The sequence below is a fragment of the Hemicordylus capensis genome, chromosome 5 (assembly GCF_027244095.1).
Source record: "Hemicordylus capensis ecotype Gifberg chromosome 5, rHemCap1.1.pri, whole genome shotgun sequence".
Classification (NCBI taxonomy): Eukaryota; Metazoa; Chordata; class Lepidosauria; order Squamata; family Cordylidae; genus Hemicordylus; species Hemicordylus capensis.
Genome location: NC_069661.1, coordinates 223,041,398 through 223,062,298, shown reverse-complemented (window position 1 = coordinate 223,062,298; position 20,901 = coordinate 223,041,398). Strand labels below are relative to the sequence as shown.

Here is a 20,901-nt window from a genome sequence, read left to right as displayed (position 1 = left end):
TCATCTTTTTCTTTTCCACCCCCTGGAGGCTTCTGCTACATTATTTTTCACTCCAGTCTTATTCAGTATGAAATACAGAATGTGCCAAATTTACTGCATCATACCATTTATTTTAAATGTCATAGGAAGTGCCTAATTTCCACTGGATTCTCTTTTTTAAATCCAACCTGTGCTAAAAACGTCGTTTTCCTCCCTAAAGACCACACGTACACACCACTGATGGCACCAATTTTACTGACAGGTAGATTTTTTTAATACATTGGAAGTAGGGCAGATCAAAGAGTGAGATGACTGTAGAAGGCACACCAGATTACAGTGGTAAAGCAAGAACACACTGAAGCTGTGGTTATCCATTTCTGAAATGGGCTATCAGCTGGCTTCTGTCAGATACCACCAAGTTGTAGGTACAAACTGTGGAGTTGTCATTCTGCATCATTCTCTACATTGGCACTAGGCTGGAGAAATATGGTGCTATTTGTACAACCCATAATACAAACCAGGAACATCTTGCCTCTATTCCCTCCTCTGTACTAAAGTAATGCAGGGAGGAAAGAGTTACTCTAGCTAGATGGGAAGAATCTGCATTTACTTTGCACACGCAAACCACCATGGGGTATATTTCATTCATTTGTGTATTTCATTCATCTGTGTAAGCACAGCAGTATCTTGCACAGGTCTCTGTGTGTGTCTGTGTATGTGTGTAGAAGACTGATTGCAGGGTTGTCACTTCTATCACACTGTATGCCATTATGGGTTTTTGCACAGAGCATCTGTTTCACACATGGGAAATCCTTCTGCATCACTCCACGGATGGCTGGGGCTGTTGCTTGTGTACACAGAACTAATCAGTGACACGGCATTAAAAACAGTGATAATTTCCGCTAAATTTGTTTTGCAGCTGCAACCACTCCCACAAAAAAAGTGCAAAAGGCTTGCTCCATGCTTAACAACCTACGTCCTATAAGACTAGAACATTTCTATGACCCCACTTTCCCAATTAGTCTCCTCAACCATTCACTTGAAGAGCCTGAAGGTGCTGATAGAATTAAGATTTCTGCTGAATCCTCATGTGTAGCCACAGCTTTAAGTGACTCAAGTGTCAAAAGCTGATCTATTTCTGTAACATTTATGGATTCCTTACATTTTTTATTACTGGCCATTTTCTCCACAAAAGGAACAACAATGTATTTTGCTATTAATTGAAATGGGAATTTTTGTTTTGTTTTATTTATGTATTCGATTTCTATACTACCCTTCCAAAAATGTCTCAGGGCAGTTTACACAGAGAAATAATAAATAAATAAGATGGATCCCTGTCCCCAAAGGGCTCACAAACTAAAAAGAAACAGAAGATAGACACCAGCAACAGTCACTGGAGGTACTGTGCTGGGAGTGGATAGGGCCAGTTACTCTCCCCCTGCTAAATAAAAGAGAATCACCACATTAAAAGGTGCCTCTTTGCCAAGTTAGCAGTGGTTAAAGTTAGCAGTTTTAGTGATGCTGTGTGAAGAAGTTCCTGGTGCTCTGTACCTGCGGGGAACAGAAAGGACAATCTGGGCACTGCAGCATCTGCCTCCATTATATTTTACTTAGAACAGAGGTTCTCAAACTGTGGTCCTCCAGATGCTGATGAACTACAACTCCCATCATTCCCAGCTACAATTTATTGGGGCTAGGGATGATGTGAGTTGAACCTCAGCAACATCTGGAGGTGGAAACACCTGCTCTAGGATTCATTATCTATATTTTCATGAGCCCCCAAATCCACAAATACATATGCATACTTCCTCCCACTTCTTTTTTTAATTCTTTCCCAACTAAAGTAATACATGCACAGAACACATTACTATTTAATAGTGCTTGGAGGAGCGAATCCCTTAAGCTGGAGTGAAAACTCTATTTTGCTCTCCCATCTAATGGTGCAGTGGGGAAATGTCTTGACTAGCAAGCCAGAGGTTGCTGGTTCCACTCCTTGCTGGTATGTTTCTCAGACGATTGGGCAGCAGCAATATAGGAAGATGCTGAAAGGCATCATCTCATACTGCGCAGGAGATGGCAATGCTAAACCCCTCCTGTACTCTACCAAAAGAAAAACCACAGAGCTCTGTGGTCGCCAGGAGTTGACACTGACTTGACGGCACACATTACTTTAATCACATGCAGGATTCATTAGTAAGCATTGGCAACTTTGTGCAACTTCACCTTTAGATCAGACACGTCCCGATAGCACTGCTCAGAGCGGGTGTGGTCTGACAACTGCACATTCCAGAAACAAGGAAGCTGGTACACCAGAAAGGGGTTCTGTTTGATGACGGCATTGAAGATATCCTGCCAGATAAGAGAAAAGAACAACAACAAAAAGGCTCAGTGAGAATGATCACTTTGTAGCAAAGTCATCTCCTCGTCTGGAGTCTGGACTGTCTTTAGCCCTTCACTCATACAACAAAAACTATGGGTAGAACACAGTGAGCCACCACATGTCTTATCAGAACTGCAAGCCTACGTTCAGAGTTTAGCTTTGGATAAAAGTATCGGCACCCCAATAGCCGACTTGGGTTTGAACTGAAGCTTTGTTCTTGATTCAAAGGACTTCTATTTGACAGTTTGGTTCTCAAGAAAGTCTGTGAATACAAAACAAATGGAGCATACCTCTTTTCTCTGCCATGGCTGTGAAAATGTGCCTGCCTGTAGGGATGTCATTTTTTGGTGGGGTAAGAGAACGCTCCTTTGAGGTTCCACCCATCTAATGGAGAATTTCATCCTCCAATTACAAGTTTGTGCCACCCCTGCTTACCCTGATGTATCCATCCAGCTCAGACTGAGTGGCAGGACAACACAGTCCAGTGACACAGAAGTAATAGAGAAAGTGCTGAAAGCACATGGATGGGCAAGTCCAGAGGATACTGGTACAAAAGTCGGGCACTGATTGGCAATGGATGGAGGGAAAGTAAGAGAGTGAGAAAGAGGAGGATGGAAGAAAATACACACATCTAGTCAAAGGGGGCAACCATGGACCTGACCACTCCCTGGAAATGGAGTGTGTATTGTCATGGCTATAGGTAAATCAATCAAATGTATCAGAGTCATTTCTGTCTGCAATTTAGAATTGCATGGACAATGAGAGGACCCTTTTTCACACATCAGAAACTGAATTTTGAAAGTTACACAGTGTCCAGTGTCTCCCTGGAAGCTTCAGTAAGGGAGCAAAGAGATTTCTAGATGGCATCTGCTTCCTCGTCCTCTCAGGGGATCTGCTTCCTCTCGTCATCTGCTTCCTTGGAGACTGTCTGCTGTCTGACCCAACTCCTCCTCCTTCAGTGTTGAAGTCTCTTCCCACCACCACATGTTCTTGCAAACGTCTACCTGGTCCTGGCCCTCATGAGAACCTCCCAGCCCCTCCCAGCTCCATGCATGATTAGTTGCCCAAGTAAGGTGTCTAGCATGGCCGGGGTGCACTGCAGCATTGGTGAATCTTCTGGATTCATCTGTGCCTCACCAGTCACCAGGCAAGTATCCTTCCTCACTGTGGGAGCTGGGGATGGACAGAGGGGTGAGCACCAGAAAAAGCACATAATAGGTGCACTTTGCATGAAGAATTTAATTTTGTGCACATTCAACAGGAAGCTGTGATTGATCCAAGCTTCCCTACACTTTGTGCATGCAATGAAAAAGACGCAGATGTTCTGCATACATGATACACTTTTTCCTGCAAAGAAGTAGCATCAAAAAGCTGATATCAAAAATATCAGGGGGGGAAAGCTGTGTGTAAAGCAGAACTCACAAGAAAGGATATGACCTTTACCAAGATCACAGTTTCCCTAAGCAGACAATCACCATCACTGGGCACACTTTGCATGCACGCGCTTACTAATACACTCGGCATTCCCAAATGGAAACCATTACTACACAACGAGGATATTCACATGACCAGCCCCTACCTAGGCGTGGGCCGCCATACCTGGGTAGGGCTGCTTGGGTAAAGCACCAGGATTGAGGTTGATCCTGACCCTGCCTTCCCTGGAAGCCTTTTACCCCACCCTTTACTTCATGTCCGGGGTTGTGTGTATGCTTGGACTGCAGGAGTGTGCATGGAACCAGCTGGCCCGGTTCGGTTCGAGTCCGAACCAGACTCGAACTTGACTGGGCCAGTTCGGTCCAGCACCCCTTCGAACCCGTCTGGTCTGGAGGCGGGGGTTGCAATTTTTTTAAAAAAGAAATAAATTTTATTACTAATAAAAATAGTAATAAAATTTATTTTAATTTTTTTTAAAAATTGCGAACCGGCCGAACCCCTGGTCCAAACCCTGAACCGGTTTTGCACATCCCTATTGGACTGCAGGCAGCCTGACCATACACAGAGCCGGGTGCCTAGAGCGCCTGGCTTGAGGGGGAATCCCTGAATGCACCGGGATTCAGACACATTTCCCAAACTTCCAGAGCTCTGTGCTGCTGTGTGTCACGCACCACAGACGACGACAAATCATCTTGGGGGTGGGGGGAGGTAGGTTTGGTCTTGCTTTCCCCCTGTGCACTCCCTGCCTGCCACAAATGGTCATGGACACAATCTCAGTCAGAGATGTAACTTTGGTGAAATAACTGATCTTATTGATAGTGATGTGCAAACAGGTTGGGCGTTGAACGTTCCATCCCCTGTTCAGTCTGACCCCACCAAGGGATTCGCAAGGTTTTTCAGAACGTCCCCCCCCACTTACCCCCTCTGGGGGTCATGGTGGGGGCGGTGGTGGGTGGTGGGGTGGGGGAACCTCCACGGACCCACCCCTCACTGCCTCAAGCAACTCCCTCAGAGGGGGTAAGTGGAAGAAAAATTAAAACAAAAACTCATGAATCCCTCCGGACTGAACTGTGTGTCTGTGTGTGGTGTTTCGTGGGAACCAGCCGGTTCCGTGCACACCCCTACTTACTGATCTGCTGCCACAACTAATGAAGGAAAACAAAGATATTTGGGTGACAGTTATTAGCCTTTGGGTCAGGGGCGTGGCTAGGGGAAGGGGGTCCGTGTTCACCCCTCTTCCTGGTGGCCCCTTGGAGTGAGGGAGATAATGAAGGGAATAGGAAGGGATGGAGCTGGGGGGCCTTCTGGAGCTGGGGGAGGGGTTCCTTGAACCCATCTGCTCAATTATAGCTACACCCCTGCTTTGGGGGAACAAGTATAATTGTCACAAGTAAAAGTGCTATGCATCTGTGTAGGAACCAAAAACATAGTACCTTATAGAAAGCACACCTATTCATGCTTCAACTCAAGTTTTTGATAAGGTGTCAGAGAGTAATTCAAGCTCTGAATCATTGCATAACGTAGGGAAAATGGAATGTAGATAATTCTGTTTTGGAAGTCCTACCTTTAATATAGTCTCTTTTGGTCAAATAATTTATATCCAAGTCAACATAAGGCTGTAATCATGAAACCACACACACCTTGGAGAAGTCCCAATGGTTTCCAGAGGAAACCACTGTTCCAGAGGAAATAGTTTCAGTACTGCAGTCAAACTTGGCTAGAGTTTTAAAATGGACTTTGATAGTTTTTGAATCAGGACATTAATCGCTCCACATCTCTGTAGCCCATCTGAAAAATGGGGGTAATGAGTCTTCTCTGACTCCCAGCTGTGCTGTGAGGATAATGCCCTTAATGTCTGTGAGGTGCTCAGATTGTGTGGCAGAGGATGGAGGAGAGGGAAGTGATTGCAATAGCTGGAGACAGATGAAATCATAATGATTGTTTGCTGAACTGAGAATGACAACCAGTAGAGAAGGAAATAATGTTTCCAGGCTTCATAGAAGCCTTGAGCCTTTTGTTCCAAAGGAAGAAGAGGACACACATTTCTTAAAACAAAACAAAAAGTTGTGTGTGCAACAGTGGTGCAAGTGTACACTTGTTGAAGTCACACAGATAAATCACTACTGAAAGCACCAAAGAAAGACAGCAGAGGTTGCTCAATACTCACTACAGCCTAATCTTTCCCATTAGCTTATGTTGCAACCATGCAAGACACGAAATCCATCTCTGTAGTGCCATTGCTGGGAATGACCCACTGCCTCAGAAATTCTTCTCCTTTCTCTTGGTAATAATAATGCTCAGTACAGCATTCCTGTTCTGGTCTGTCTCCTAGATGCTATGAGCTTCAATCAGGGGTGTAGCGAGGTTCTTGGTGGCCAGGGGACAAATCGGAGCTATGGGGCTTCTGTTGTGTATGCAAAGGCGCACCCCAGTGTGTCCTGTATCTGATATCAGACACAAGGGGCAGGGCAACTTAACCATCCCCCTGCAAGACTTCGCTGGCTCACCTTCTGTGCAGAGCGGTGTGTGTGTGTGTGTGTGGGCAGCAGCAGTGCTGGCTTGATGGCGTGGAGTCAGGCTGGGCGTGGGGGTCACTGTCCTTTTTTGTGGGTGGCAGCAGCAGTGTTTTGGGGCTGGGCAGCAAGTCTCTGGCAGCCAGGAGCATTGAGGGCAACGAGGGGCAGTCCTCTGCCTAGGAGGAGGACGTGTGCAGGAGGGAGAAGAAAGGAAGCCCAGCCCAGTGTCAAGACTGTTGAGGGCAGTGAGGGGTGGTCCGCTGCCTGGGAGAAGGAAGCATGGGGGGAGGGAGAAGAAAGGAAGCCCAGCCCCAGCACGTTTCTTCTCTTGCCATCATGCTCGGAAAGAGCGTGTGGTGCCCCAGCTGCAGGGCACCCTTGTCCAATGGACCCTGTGCCGGTCCTTGGGGGCCTCTCAAACCCTGTGAGCCTAGGTGCAATCGTCACCCCTTTGTCCAATGGAAGCTACGCCCCTGGCTTCAACTGCATCTTGTTTGTTTTATACTCTACCCAGCAGAGAGTGGGAGGAAACATGGGTTCCTTCTTCCTGGTTCCTTCTTCCTTGTGCCCTGCTTGACCTTTGAGTTTCAACTTCTCACTGCAGCAGCATCATGGATCTTGCACAACACCCCTATTTTGTGCAGGGGCATGTGAAAATAGCAGCTTCACAGCAGCCCCCACAGGTGCCGTGCCACCACTCAGGCAGTGTACAGGTCTGGCCGGCTCACTTACCTATTGGGGCTAACTACCAGTGGAAAGCCACAGCTACAGCTCATGGATTTTTGAGAGAGTGTATGCCTTCTTGTCAAGCCCAAGAAAAGTGTGATGTTTGGAAGATCAAACATCTGGTATTGTGATATACTAGTTCCATTAACCAAAGGGTACTGTTGTTGCATTTATTTGGTGCTTGTGAGCTATCTGGCCATCCTGGCACATCTCCCCAGTCTGCATACACCCATTCCCTAAAATGTTTCCAGTGGCATCCCTGCGGCAAAGAAACATCGAGGGAAAGCTGTGTTGTGGTAAATCGTCTCTCCCTCGCCCGCTTATTCGCGGGAACAATCTTAAATGTCATTACTTTGAAACTACACACTCACCTGGTCAGCCAATGAGGTGGAGAGCATGCTCATTAGCTCTCTCTCAGCTGTGAGCCTCCACATCTGCTCCCATTTCATCTTGCGCAATTTATCCAGAAGTAGCAGAATGACCCCTGGAATCAACAAGGAGTGTAAAGAAAAGGCAAGCTGCGATGAAAACATGTAAAGCAAAGACCTTCACGCCTCAAAAGATGCACCATGGGGGTCAAAACAAGGGAAGTTCTGAAAAAGGAAGCAGCGATTATTGTCAGCTCACCATTTTGCAGAAATCAAGGAGGGGAAGGTATGCTATGCAAATCAGAAATATAGCCAGTTTTAATGGCTGACATCCTAACACCACACTTGTGCTAGGATGTTACAAAGAAATATAGGCAGCTGCCTTATACTGAGTCAAACCATTGATCTATTTAGCTCAGTACTGTCTACACTGACTGGCAGTGGCTAGAGTCTCTTCCAGTCCTACCTGGAGATGCCAGGGAATGAACCTGGGACCTTCTGCATGCAAAGGAGATGCTTTACCACTGATGTTCTACAGCCCCATCCCCTAAGGGGAATAGCTTACAGCAAACAGTGCTCACTTTTAGTCACCCAACCAAATGCAAACCAAGGCAATTCCTGCTTAGCAAAGGGGGGCAATTCATGATTGGAACCCCCTTGCAGGAGCACACAGTCTGGCTTTGTCCATCCCTAGGAGAGACTGGGAAAGAAACCGTGTGTATCACTGAAGCTAGGAGTAGGTTAGGGAACTAGCTAAGAAGGAAAGGCAACTGCAGCTTCCTACTTCCTGGGAACCCAGACAGAAGCTACCCCCATGGAGACTCTAAAGCACTCCTGAGATCCCCATGGCATGAGAGCCATGACTCCTCTTCCATTGTTGCATGTTTCCTGGGCTGAAACCAGACCCCATTAGTGGTGTGCAGGGAACCGTCCCTCCGTGGTCCAGTGCCAGGGTGGTGGTGGTTCTTTAAGGTTGGGGGGGGTTGCACTTACCCCTCCCGCCACTTTTCCCTCGCAGGCACTCCTTTTAAAAATACCTTGTTGGGGCGGCAGCATACCTCCCTGCCGCCCCTGCCCCTGTTTTTGGCCGGAAGTACTGCGTGCGCGCCCGCACATTCAACGTGTGCCCGCATGCACAGTACTACTGCTGGCCACTTCTGGCCAAAAACGGGGGCAGGGGTGGCAGGGAACTACGCTGCCACCCCAAGAGGGTTTTTTTTAAAAAGGAGTGCTGGTGGGAGGAAAGCGGCGAGAGGGGTAAGTGTCTTCCCGCCCTTAAAGAACCACCCCCGGGTGCAAACCTTCGAACTGTGCCACATTTGAACTGGTTTGGAGGCATCTACAATAGCCTCTGGACCGGTTCATACACATCGCTAGACCCCATGCCTCTAAGAGATTGACCTTGAGGTCGCTGGAATCAACAAATCAAGAACCCCAAAGCCAATACCTTGCCTCCATCCTAAGGAAATCCCATCTTCCTGTCTAGCTACCCCAAAACATATTGTTCTCAGATAGAGATCCCTCCTGCTTGTCATTAACCCAGAGGAGCACTAATTTAGCCCCTTTCTACCCTACAAAGCTGGCCAGCCAAAAGTCTCTCAACTTGCACCATCTCTGGGATATATGCTGGAGGTTGTGATCCTCTACTGCTTCAGTGCACTCCATCTTCCCTATGAGAGGGGGAACCCAGATCCCACTCCTTTACATCAGACAGACAGAATAGGGAGAGTCTCTCCTTCCTTGCTCCCTGGTTCCCCCTTCCCTTCCCTGAGTATGCACACATGTGTGTATGTACTGTTTGCCTGAGTGCTTGTGGTACCCCCCAAGCTAGACTAGGAGTTTTTCCATTCCGTAGGTCTATATTTTACAACTAAAGGCAGGGACGGTGGTCAATTCCTCCCCTAGTTAAAAAGCCTACCCCCCCCTCTCTCTGACTTTCCTTGACTCTTCCCCATACTTCCCCCGCTTTCCATCACCTCCACTGGTCCTTGGGCTGAATCTTTCCTTCTTCTTTCCCTGGGTTGTTTTCCAATAGCCTATTGCCTCTGTCCCAGCCCTTGTGCTGGTCCTTTTGCCAACGCTTCACCCTGCCCAGTGAAGACATACTGTTTTGCCTGGTGTGTCTGTGTCTCACTCTCCTCCCTCTTTCCGGTCCTTTGACAGACCCTTCACTCTCATCCTTCCGGGTCCTTCTGGGTCTCTTTCCCCCTTCATTTCCAGTCTCTCTTTCATTCTCAAAGTCTTCTTTTCATCAGAAGCAGACCATCCAACATCATTTCCCTTCCCCATCTATTAACAAGAGCCTTCACTCAACAATTATAGCGGATGTAGAGCACTGAGCCTGGACATGCGTTTCACCTAGAGTGACTGTGCCACGTGGGAATCTCCACATTCGGAATTTTCAGTCAAACCTCAACTTGGTATTTATTTATTTATTTATTTATTTATTTATTTATTCAATCAATCAAACAAACAAACAAACAAACAAATAAATAAATAAATAAATAAATAAGAAAGATGGATCCCTGTCCCCAAAGGGCTCACAATCTAAAAGAAACATAAGTCAGACACCAGCAAGAGTCACTGGAGGTACTGTGCTGGGGGTGGATAGGGCCAGCTACTCTCCCTCTGCTAAATAAAGAGAATCACCACGTTAAAAGAGTGATCTGGTAATTCATGGTTATTATGTCTTGTAATAAGTACTGTATGGGGTTGCGGTTATGATGTTATATATGTTGTATTTTATAGAACTGTGTTGCTTTGTATGTTATTGCTTGTAAGCCGCCCTGAGTCCTATGGGAGTAGGGCGACATATAAATCTAAATAAATAAATACATAAATAAATAAATGGTGCCTCTTTGCCAAGTTAGCTGTAATGCTCTACTTAGTAAAGCATTTCATTTTATTTGAAGTTTAAGCCTGTGGTTGTGACTTTCTGGGAAGACTGCCTACTTTACAATGTTGCTTGCAAGATCCCAGAAGTGGGGACAGGGCTCCCCTCATAACACTACCACAATACCTAGCTCCTGTTGCACTAAGTCTGAAGCCTGTGTTCTACAAGAGTGCTGTGCTAGTGAAAACATGTTTGCATTTGTGCAACAAGACAACAAGGTGTGTAAAGTGTGGTATGTCTCATGTGTTTTGCAGGGAATCTTGGGGCAAGAGTGCAATTCTGAAAATCCCCATGATTTAGCGATCTACGTGATCTTCTTGCACTAGCACAACTTTGTTCATTGTGCAAGTGCATTAGTCAGGATGTTGGCCAATGTTTTTAGAAATCAACACAAATTATTTCATAATCACTGTGAATCTTTAAGGTTAAAGTGATGGAGACAACTGTCTTCGGCAGTGTTCCTATGAAATGTCCAGTGCAGGGTAGAAATCACTGTTCCTCTAACAGGGATTCCCAGATGTTGCTGACTACAACTCCCAGAATCCCCAGCTGCAATGGCTTTTGCTTGGGGATTCTAGGAAATGTAGTCAACAACATCTGGGAATCCCTGTTAGAGGGAACACTGGTAGAAATGTCTTTGTGTCTGCAGGGAAGAGTGGGCTGGAGTGGGACGAGCCACTCTCGTGAGCTGCTTGGAAGGCCTTTTGAGAGAGACACATTTCACCCAAGCCTTAAATGCACATGGGGACAAATGGAAGAGACTGGAGTCGTGGCATCTGTTATGGAGGACACTACAGTGGTGACAACACAGAAATTAGAATGCAAAGCAGGCTGCTTTGTATTCACTGTAGCTTTCCCCTCCCTTTAGTTGTTCTGGACATGGTGAAAAACAAAACTTCAAAAAGCTGTGGATGAAGGCAATGTAGTACAAACACTGTATCTGTTTTCAGTGAAACCTTTCATAGTGTGTCTCACAGGGCTTGCTGAAAAAAGAAATACCAGTGGACATAGATAAGAACCTCATTTTGGGGAATGATAACTGACTGTAAGTTGCTGTACAAAAGGGTCCTGATAAATAGCAAGCGGGGACCGTCTGGAGGGATTAGTGATAGGCCCTCTCTCACTTAACATCCTCATTAGTGCAATAGAAAAGAGAAGAAACAGAATATTAATAACTTTACACTAAACTGGAGATGGCCTAAAATTAACACGTCAGGGTAATAACCAAGGAGCTGAACAGAAGCATTTGCAATGGGTGAAGAACAAAGCAGAGGAAGCAAAAGGAAAGCGTTGAAAGAGGAAGAAGAAATTCCACAAAAGAACATGGGGTGAGTTGGACATGAGCAAAGGATCCCAATTAAGACTGCACAGCTGTCTTTGGAGAACCACCACCTCGCCTCATGACCCTTCTCAAATTATGTTAGACAATGAAGGAGCAGAATACGGGGAAATAGGTATTCTGCACTGGTGCTTCTGCCAGCTGTGTGTGCTGCAGGTGACCTTATAAACCTGTCCCATCACTAACTGAAAGGTATTGAGGTTGCCATCTAATATGGCATTTTCTGCTACAGGGGATAAAAATACTCCTAATCCCAAATCAGGAGAAAGATTATGACTTCAGCCAAGTGAAAAATAACAGGGACGGGAATCCAGGGCTGACGGAATAGTTTTTTCAACGAGAAAAATGCCTTTGGGCACCTTACTGTTGTATAGTTGAGTGACATTTTTCACAATGATCAATTCATTTTTAAAGCATCCCAGAATATTTCCAATGTATCCTCTTCCCTTTTCTGCTGCAAGAAGTCATCAGAAGAAAAGGTTATCTTCCCTCAAATCTGCCCTGATGAAATTTTAGCCAACCTCTTTTCTAACTGGCACAATTGATTTTTTTTTTAATTCCCTGAAACATTTGCCTGGAAAGAGAGCCTTAATCCTATCTGGAGTTTGCATGTGTGGGCAAAAGTATGAAAGAGCATTTGTGCAACAACATCACTTAGGAATTATTGGCTGAGACTGAAGGTCATTGTGATGTGGCATATTCGCATCGCAGCTACCGTTTCAGTAAAACAACAATTTCCCTCCCCTATAGTGGATTACTTCCAAATGGCAAGGACTTTCTGTTCAGTTATAAGAACAGAGGGGAAATGAGACATTTTTCATTCATACTCCTAGATGTGTAAAACAGGTTTTATGTTTATATTTGAGAAATAGCAAGGAGTTATCTAATAAATGCTTCTTTAATATAGCTGTGTGGGGTGGCATTTACTGTATTTTCACTCTATTTCCCCATTCTTCTGCCAGGCAGCCAGATTATGGTGTCAAAACTAAAGAGATTAAGGGGTTATCGACAGAGGCAGCTGAGAAGCAAAGACTGGAAGGGGACCAAAAACAAAGGCTGGAAAATGCAAAACTATAAATTACATGACCCAAGACCATCTAAAACAATTCCCGGGGTTGTTTTTTTTGGCACAATGGCATGGAGATTTGTTTATAATAGTTCTGAAATGAATGCATAAAATGGTTTCCACTCTAAATTTAAAGGAAAAGTTGTTTTAATATGATCAGGCTTTTCAGGGTTTGTACACCACAAAGTTAGTGCTATAAAAACAAGCCAATTTATAGGAGTCTGAAATATTCTAAAAAGGGCACATAATTTCCATTAGTATTAGCAAGATTAAGGAATACACACCAAAGGAGCAAATTAATTCTACTCAACTTATGCTACTTAGTAGAAAATCAGCAGCCACAACATTAAAATGAAAACACAAAGTTTGAGTGGGTAATGGGAGAGTTTTTATTTTCTGGAATCCAAGGCTCACAGTAGTATTCATATGACTCCTTGCTTCTGCCAACAGGAAACAAGATTCATGGTTCCCATATTCTACAAGGCCTGTGTTCAGCAGAGGCAGAGAGAGATTTACCTCACAAGGCCCTTCCCCAGAGTAATGCTGAGTATAATTCAGGCTGGATTCAAGATGACAAACAGCAGAATGCAGGGGACAAAGGGATTTGTCCTCATCTGTTGTGCTGGGGGGAGAGAGACGAGGCATGAGGGAGAATCAAAGGATTTTTTCCTTGGACATCTGGCCCCAGGTGTGGATCCTTTCATCTCCCAATGACAGCATAGCAATATCTTTCCTCCTGTTCTCCCACACAGGAAGAGAGTGGAAGCTATGCCAACAAATAATCACATCGTGTACAAGGGAGCTACAAGTGGGTCATGTGAATTAGCAGGGTCACCACTTGTCAGAGAAGACTTATCAAGCAAATAAATAGCAACACTACAGAGGCATGGAGGTCTCATGTAATTCATGTTCGGGCACCCTGGCTCAGGGACATAAACATGCAATTCCAGACAAAAACAAGGCTATTTGCTCTTTTGGCTCTTTCTGCCCCTCGAATCTCTACACTGGTCTTGCTTAGGAACTTACCATCCATTAAGTAATAATAATACTAAAGGGAAATTCAGCATCTTGCATTCTTTGCCTGTTTTCAGAGAAATGTCTTATTTTTACATTTCAACAGCTTGGATGTGAAGACTGCCCTTGTCACTGTAACAGTTCCAAGCATTTTTATCATGTAGGCACCATACTTGATTGATTGGCAATCTGTGCCAAAAAAAAAAAAGTGTTGTCACTTGGTCAGCAACTGGTGACACCAAGTGGATGCCAAATGATTAACAGATCTTCATGTGTCTGTACTTATGAAGCCAAGATGGTCAGGGTATGTGTGCAATCTCACATTTGTGTGAACAATTTGTGAATCTAAAATGGACAGCAGGGAGAAAGGGAACAGGGTAAAAATGAACCCGCATTCTTTCCAGTAATCTTCTGCCAGTTTTGCAATCTTAGAATGATCAATCATGGCCCATTCCTACTTTTAACTGGAATTCTCTTAAAAAGAAATTGTAATTTTAAAAGTTCTTTAACTTGTTTTAAAGGTCTTTAAACTTGTTTAACTTTATTTATCTTTTAATACATTGTGAGGCTATTCACACATGAAGGCAAAACCGGGTTAAGGAAGCCCAGCCCACTTTTGCCTGCACATGAGAACTGCCGGGAGCCACACAGCTCCCAGCGGTGGCGTGGCAGCAAACCCTGTAGGGAGCCCTGGTGGCGCAGTGGTAAAACTTGCCGCCCTGTCACCAGAAGGTTACAAGTTCGATCCTGATCAGGGGCTCAAGGTTGACTCAGCCTTCCATCCTTCCGAGGTCGGTAAAATGAGAACCCAGAATGTTGGGGGCAATATGCTAAATCATTGTAAACCGCTTAGAGAGCTCCGGCTATAAAGCGGTATATAAATGTAAGTGCTATTGCTAAGTGCTATTAAGGGCATGAGCACACTCTTACCCCTGGCTTAACTGATTGTGTGTTGGTGCTGCGCGGCTCTGTACAGCACCTACACACCAGTAACCTCCCCACCTGCATCAGCAGGCTCCCCACCATGTACTGCACACCTTTATGGTGTTATGAAAGTATTTTATTGCATTATGAAAGTTCTGGGAGTCTCCCAGCTACCAGGAGCAGCCAGCGAACATCTGGACGAGCAAACCACTCACCCAGCCAGGAGACAAGGATCGTCTGTGGGGGAGGTAAGTGGTTTAAGGTTCATTTTTAAAGAAAAGGTCAAACAAACAAGGGCACAAAGAGACTACGATGTGTTTTGTGACATTCCTCCCCCCCGACCTCGGGATGCTTCTTTACAACTAAATCATGGCAGCTAGAATCTGCTTAAACACACATCAAGGTAATTATTGAAATGGTCTGTTGAAACAAAATGAATTTGAGCAGATTCCTGTCCTGTCCCACAAAGAACCAATGAGCTTGGTGAGGTGGAGGCAGGGCTGCAGCACCATGGACAGTTCCAAGGGATAAGTTGCTCTGACATCAGTTAAAGGAGGACTGAATAGCTCTGGGCTCAGGTTAGCCCTCTTGGGTTCAATCTTCCTGCCTGGGGAGTGCAGGCCTTAAAAGGCCAGCTTTCTGGCCTGTAGTCTGGCACTCCTCCTCCCTAGCAGATACTGGGGAGTGTAGTAATGTAGGAGGGGCTGCTTCTTCAGAGGGCTCAGACTCAGAGGGTGCAATTTTTTTGGGTTCCAGTTCTAGGGCTCCTTCAGGCACTGGCCTGGTTCTGGGGACAGGGACTGGTGTCAGTCTGGTCCTACCTTCTCAGGATCGGACACAGTTGCTACTCTGGGCAATCCCAATTGCCTTGATTTGAAGGAATGCAAAGAGAATAAACGTTGAAATGAACATTTAAACAAGATACAATAGTACTTCTGTGCAGCTTTTTTTCTGGACTCCCCCCCCCACAGATGTTTGTTCCCTTTGGGTTGATTCAAACAATACTTCATCTGACTGATCCTCATGTGATAAGGAGATGTGTGCCATGAATACATATGTTGTCCTCCTCCCTCCTGGTGTGCCATTCCTTAATTATGTGCGTGTTGTGGGGCAGTTCATCTGAACTGCCCTTCTAGAGATGCTACAAATATGCCAGGCGGGAGTGGGGGGAGGACGTGAGTGCTCACAGTGCATGCATATCCTTATCATGTGAGGAGGGTCAGTCAGATGAAGCATTGCCTTGACATGAAAATGCTTCTCTGTGCCCCTTCTTTTCCTTTGCTCCTCCTCCTCCTCCTCCTCCTCCTCCTCCTCTCTTCAGCCAGGCACCAGTGCCAGCTTTTATTTAGGGCTTTTTGTGCCAATGTGGACTGTGCTGAATATGTGCACTCATTTTCTTTCTAAAACACTGACAGATACAAACTCGTTATTTCCTTAGTATGTTCTCTTAGGAGAATAGTGATGCAGAAAGATAAGTATTGAAATTAACACAAAAATATCATGAGAGGAAACTGGAAAATTCAGCATCAGGCAAAAAGTGCTGCTAGTCATAAGGAAAACAGCGTAAGCTGACAGTCTTTAATGTCCCACCAATTTATTATGCTAGCCACTTCATGACAGGTAGCTGTTGCCATGCCCACCTGGTTTGGTTGCAACCCTGTGTATCCATGGCCTAATCTTGGCTTTCCATTATAGCTATATTGTCGTTTCTGCTGCTAGCGGAGACCTCTAGGCATTCCTTCTCAGTCAATGGAAAGGAGATCAGTCATTCTGATTGGGTACATTCCTAATCACTGTTCCCTCTAAGGCGTGCATATGTGTGCACACTCACAAGTTTTTGGATGTCTCCTCAGTACATTTTAGACCCCGCTCAGGTTGAATCAGGAAGGCGCCATTCTGAATGCAGGTGCACACTCACTGCCTTGATACCGCCACCCAGAACAAAATTCATTCCGTACAGAGATGAAAAAATAATTAGAGGGACCACTGTTCCTAATGCACACAGATCGTTAGTGTATCATAGTGGTTTGGGAATATCACTGTCAGGCGCGTAACAACGATCGGGCAAGGGGAGACAGTTGTCTGGGGGCCCCAGTGCCTGGAGGGGCACCCCAGAGGCACCTCATGTGACTCCCCATTGCCCCCTGCCCAGCCCCATAGCCTCTCAGCCACTTGCCCTCTTCGCAGTCTCTCCTGCTTGTTCTGCTGGCCCGCAATGGAAGCAGCAGGCAAGCTGCAAAGAGCTCCTTTTCTCCCGCCTCTCAGCTGATCGGCGGGTGGGCGGGGCTTCCACGGAGGCCTCCGTGTAGGCCGCAGTGAAGCCTGAACTCGAGTAGGGCCCAAGCAAGCCAGGAAGGAGGAGGCAGCCAGAGTGTTCTCTGAAGCAGAAGACCCCTTGCTGCCCTGCTTAACCCAGACCAGCATTTGCCAGGTAGAGTGTGAACTCCTTTTTGTGGTTACCTTTCCGCGCCCCCCCCCCCCCATATATAGGGATCTGCTTGCCATAGGGCTTGGATATGGGGTGGGGGGAGGGACCGAGAAGTCTCTGAATATTTATTTTGAAACAGCTTGGAAAATTTGCTGACTTAAAAAAAACTATCTAAAAAGTCCTATAAGTGGCTTGTTTCATGGCAGAAAATTGCAAAAACTTCTGGAACAGTATTTTATTAATTTTATTTATTCATTCATTCATTTATAAATACACTTATGTTCAAGTTGTTTTGCAACCCAGAAGGTCTGAGTGAGAACTGTGAAGCATGTGTGGTGCTTTTATTTTATTTTTCTTGTGTGTGAACTGCTCCCCAATAACTTGCAGGGACTTCAGGGTAAATCTGGCCAACATGTGAATGCAGCACCTCCATTCCAGAGGAGAGGTGTGTTAAAGGGCTTTAAAAGCCTCCTGTGAAAAACCTCCTGGAATCAAACTTTACTGAATTTGTTCAGAATTCTGAGAAAACAAACATAGGCTCACCCTGCATGGTTGAAAGTCTCCTTTGCTAATCTGCAGCGAGGGGCCCATTTTAATAATTCATCTTTCTAGTGTGTTCTAGGCATTAAAAGTAATACAAATGTATAGTACTCAATGTATATCACTATATATTGTGACGTGTGTGTGTGTATTCAGTGAAATGTATTTGCAGGCAGCATACTTATTTTGGAATATCAGACTTAAATCCTTGGGGGCCTGGGGTGTGCGGAGGCCCTGGACTTTGAGTGATGGGGGCCCATTTTAAAATCTCGTCTCTGGGCCCACTCCAACCTTGCTACGCCCCTGATCACTGTGGATACTTGTATGCCTCTGGGCATACACAGAGTCTACCAGAACAGACAGAGCCCTTGCCCATGTCTCCTATAGATAAGAAACCTAGAGTTAATCAGGATGAGTCATAATGGAAATCATCACTCCTTTCCCCCAAACAGTCTGTATAGAAATTTCCCTTCCACTTCCTTTGTCTTAAGAGAAATGCCTGGAGAGCATCTAAAGGAACTTGCTATTCAGCAGCTCCACCATGCCACTTGCTCTACCTTTCGCTTAAGACTATCATTTATCCACAACATAATGGACCCTGATCATGTATCCAGGACACTATGTGACTATAAAACCACATTGCCCCTTTGCCTCTAGGGAAAGGAAGACAAGAATTACTTGTCAACATGTGGGTTTGTTATTTTACTTTTTCGCTTTTGCCATTATGCCACAGACATCTCACTTTGTACATGCACATAGAGAACTGGTCTCTCACATGGAGTGTTTGCTTTTATCCCCGGGAAATTCTTTGGAGTGCTTAGTCCATAAGTAGCAAGAGTCTGGTCTCCCAGTAGGCACACCACCTTCCGCTGTGGCCTCGAACCTCTCTGACTCAGCTCCCTACAACTAATGGACTATATCTCCTTTCAAGAGGGAAGCCTGCATTTGTGATCCCTGAACTCAGTCCTTGACCTAAGATAGGCAACTATAGACCACTGTTGCTTTCTATTCTCCCTCTTTATCTATCATCACCTAACTCTAACCCCTATCCTTTGGTACTAACTCTTGAATGTACATTGTGGTAACCTGGTACCTTTCTCAGACATTAACCCCTTAAGGGAGGTCACTGAAATCATCACCAGCAGCAATGCTGTAGCGCTAACTACTGCTTTTGACTTGCAAACGTATGTTCTTCAATAAAACTTAGCTTTGCTTTCAAGGAACCTGACTGGATTTGATTGTGCCCTCCTAAACGTCCTACTACGGGGATACCCTATCCACAATCATATTAGTTTATAATTTGGCTGTATGCAGGTGTGCACCAAAGACGGGTTAATTCTCCACATTAAACCAAAACATAGTAACGAAGGATGGTAACAACCACACTACTGAGCAAATCTGGTTATTTTACACACACACACACACACACACACACACACACACACACACACACACACACACACACTCTTCCTGCACAGAATTTCAGTGAAGATATTTTTTGTTCCTGATTTACACACAGAAAACTTAGCCTGTTCATTGACACAGATGACATTTCAAATATGCCTGTCTCTCTTGGTCTCTCCTCCCAGTCCCCAGTTCCGACTAGACAGATCTCCTTTCACTGTGAGAAGTAAAGTTAGTCTGCTGGGCCTTTGGATGTCCGTTTCCAGTTGTTCTGTTGGTCTTGTTTCCATACACATGTTCATAAAGCTAAAGCCTCTGTCTACAATTCCAGTTGCCACCTCCCTCATTGTTCTCTGATTCATATGACGACTCCAGCTATTCTCAGAATTCATCAGCTGATCCTACTAATCATTCAGAATGGAGGAGGAACAGGAAAAAGTGACCAACCTCTGTACATTCATTCCAGAATGGCCTTGCTGAACATTTAGTCCTAGGAACAAATCAGAACAACATGCAGATCTTTGGTGTATGCCCTGAATAGATTTTTAGAGGAGGATGGCAAGGTAACATGCATTTACACATTACAAAGAACCAGAGCTTTCAAAAGGCAAGGGGCCCAGTGTGAAAAATGATGATGTAATTAAAGAACACCCAAAGCTTAAACAACATTCTGTTTGATAACAAAAGAGCCAAACTACTGTTATCATAAATGTGTGGCTGCTAAGAGGAGAGCCGGTCTTGCAGTAGCACGCATGACTTGCCTCTTAGCTAAGCAGGGTCCAGCCTGGCTGCATATGAATGGGAGACTAGAAGTGTGAACACAGTAAGATATTCCCCTCAGGGGATGGAGCTGCTCTGGGAAGAGCATCTAGGTTCCAAGTTCCCTCCTTGGCTTCTCCAAGATTGGGCTGAGAGAGATCCCTGCCTGCAACCTTGGAGAAGCCACTGCCAGTCTGTGAAGACAATACTGAGCTAGATAGACCAATGGTCTGACTCAGTATATGGCAGCTTCCTATGTCCCTAACCAGTGCGCTGTCAACAAAATTTAGTTAGAGACAATTTGAGAATTGACCTTATTGCACTCAGCATTGCCCTCGACTTCACTGACTGCTGTTTGTGGGGAGACCAATGTCAGTGGATGGCATTGTTAGACAGTGCCAAAGACCCAGGCCAGTGCTGACCAATAAGACCATTGCTCTGGCCATAGTCTTCATGTGGTGGTGTTGGAACAAACCTCTTGGGGCCCATCCAGGTAGGTTAAGGCCTATGGAGAGCAGTTAGGGACGTATGAAGCTGCCATACACTGAGTCAGACCATTGATCCATCTAGCTCAATATTGTCTACACTAACTGGCAGTGGCTCTCCAAGGTTTCAGGCAGGAGTCTCTCCCAGCCATACTTTGAGATACCAGGGAGTGAATCTGGGACCTTCTGCATGCAAGCCCGATGCTCTACCACTGAGCAATGGGCCCCATCCCCTAAGGGTAATATCTTATAGCACTCACACGTAGTCATCCATTGAAATGCAAAGCAAGGCAGACCCTGCTTAGCAAAGGGTACAATTCAGGCTCATTACCGCAAGACCCCTTGAGTAGCCCTCTTCGCCAAAGCTCCCCTGAAACATGGAGCTGGCCCTGGGGACAGGGAATCACTACACATGATTGCGTCACATTTTCTTTAACGAAATACTACCATATAAATGGTTAAGCTGGTGATGCAATACACATATTTAAAAGGACTCCCAAATATTTCTTTAAGACCTTCAAATTTATTGCGTAATAACAGATGATAAAACCTTGTAAAAGTGTTGTTAAAAATGTTGTTAAAAACATAATAAAAACAGACGTTTAGGCATCAAATGCCAGACTCAGTGTTGTTCCTGAATACTACC

General features: G+C 45.3%; 1 protein-coding gene across 1 annotated transcript in view; it reads right to left on the bottom strand.

Moving 5' to 3' along the window:
• Window positions 1-20,901, bottom strand: part of LARGE1 (LARGE xylosyl- and glucuronyltransferase 1) — a 366,765-nt gene that overhangs the window by 81,695 nt on the left and 264,169 nt on the right. Inside the window, exons 7-8 of the mRNA XM_053253740.1 lie at window positions 7,407-7,519; window positions 2,203-2,328 (exon numbers count right to left, since the gene is read on the bottom strand). Of these exons, the coding sequence (XP_053109715.1) occupies window positions 2,203-2,328; window positions 7,407-7,519 (239 nt within the window). The remainder of the gene's footprint in view (window positions 1-2,202; window positions 2,329-7,406; window positions 7,520-20,901) is intronic.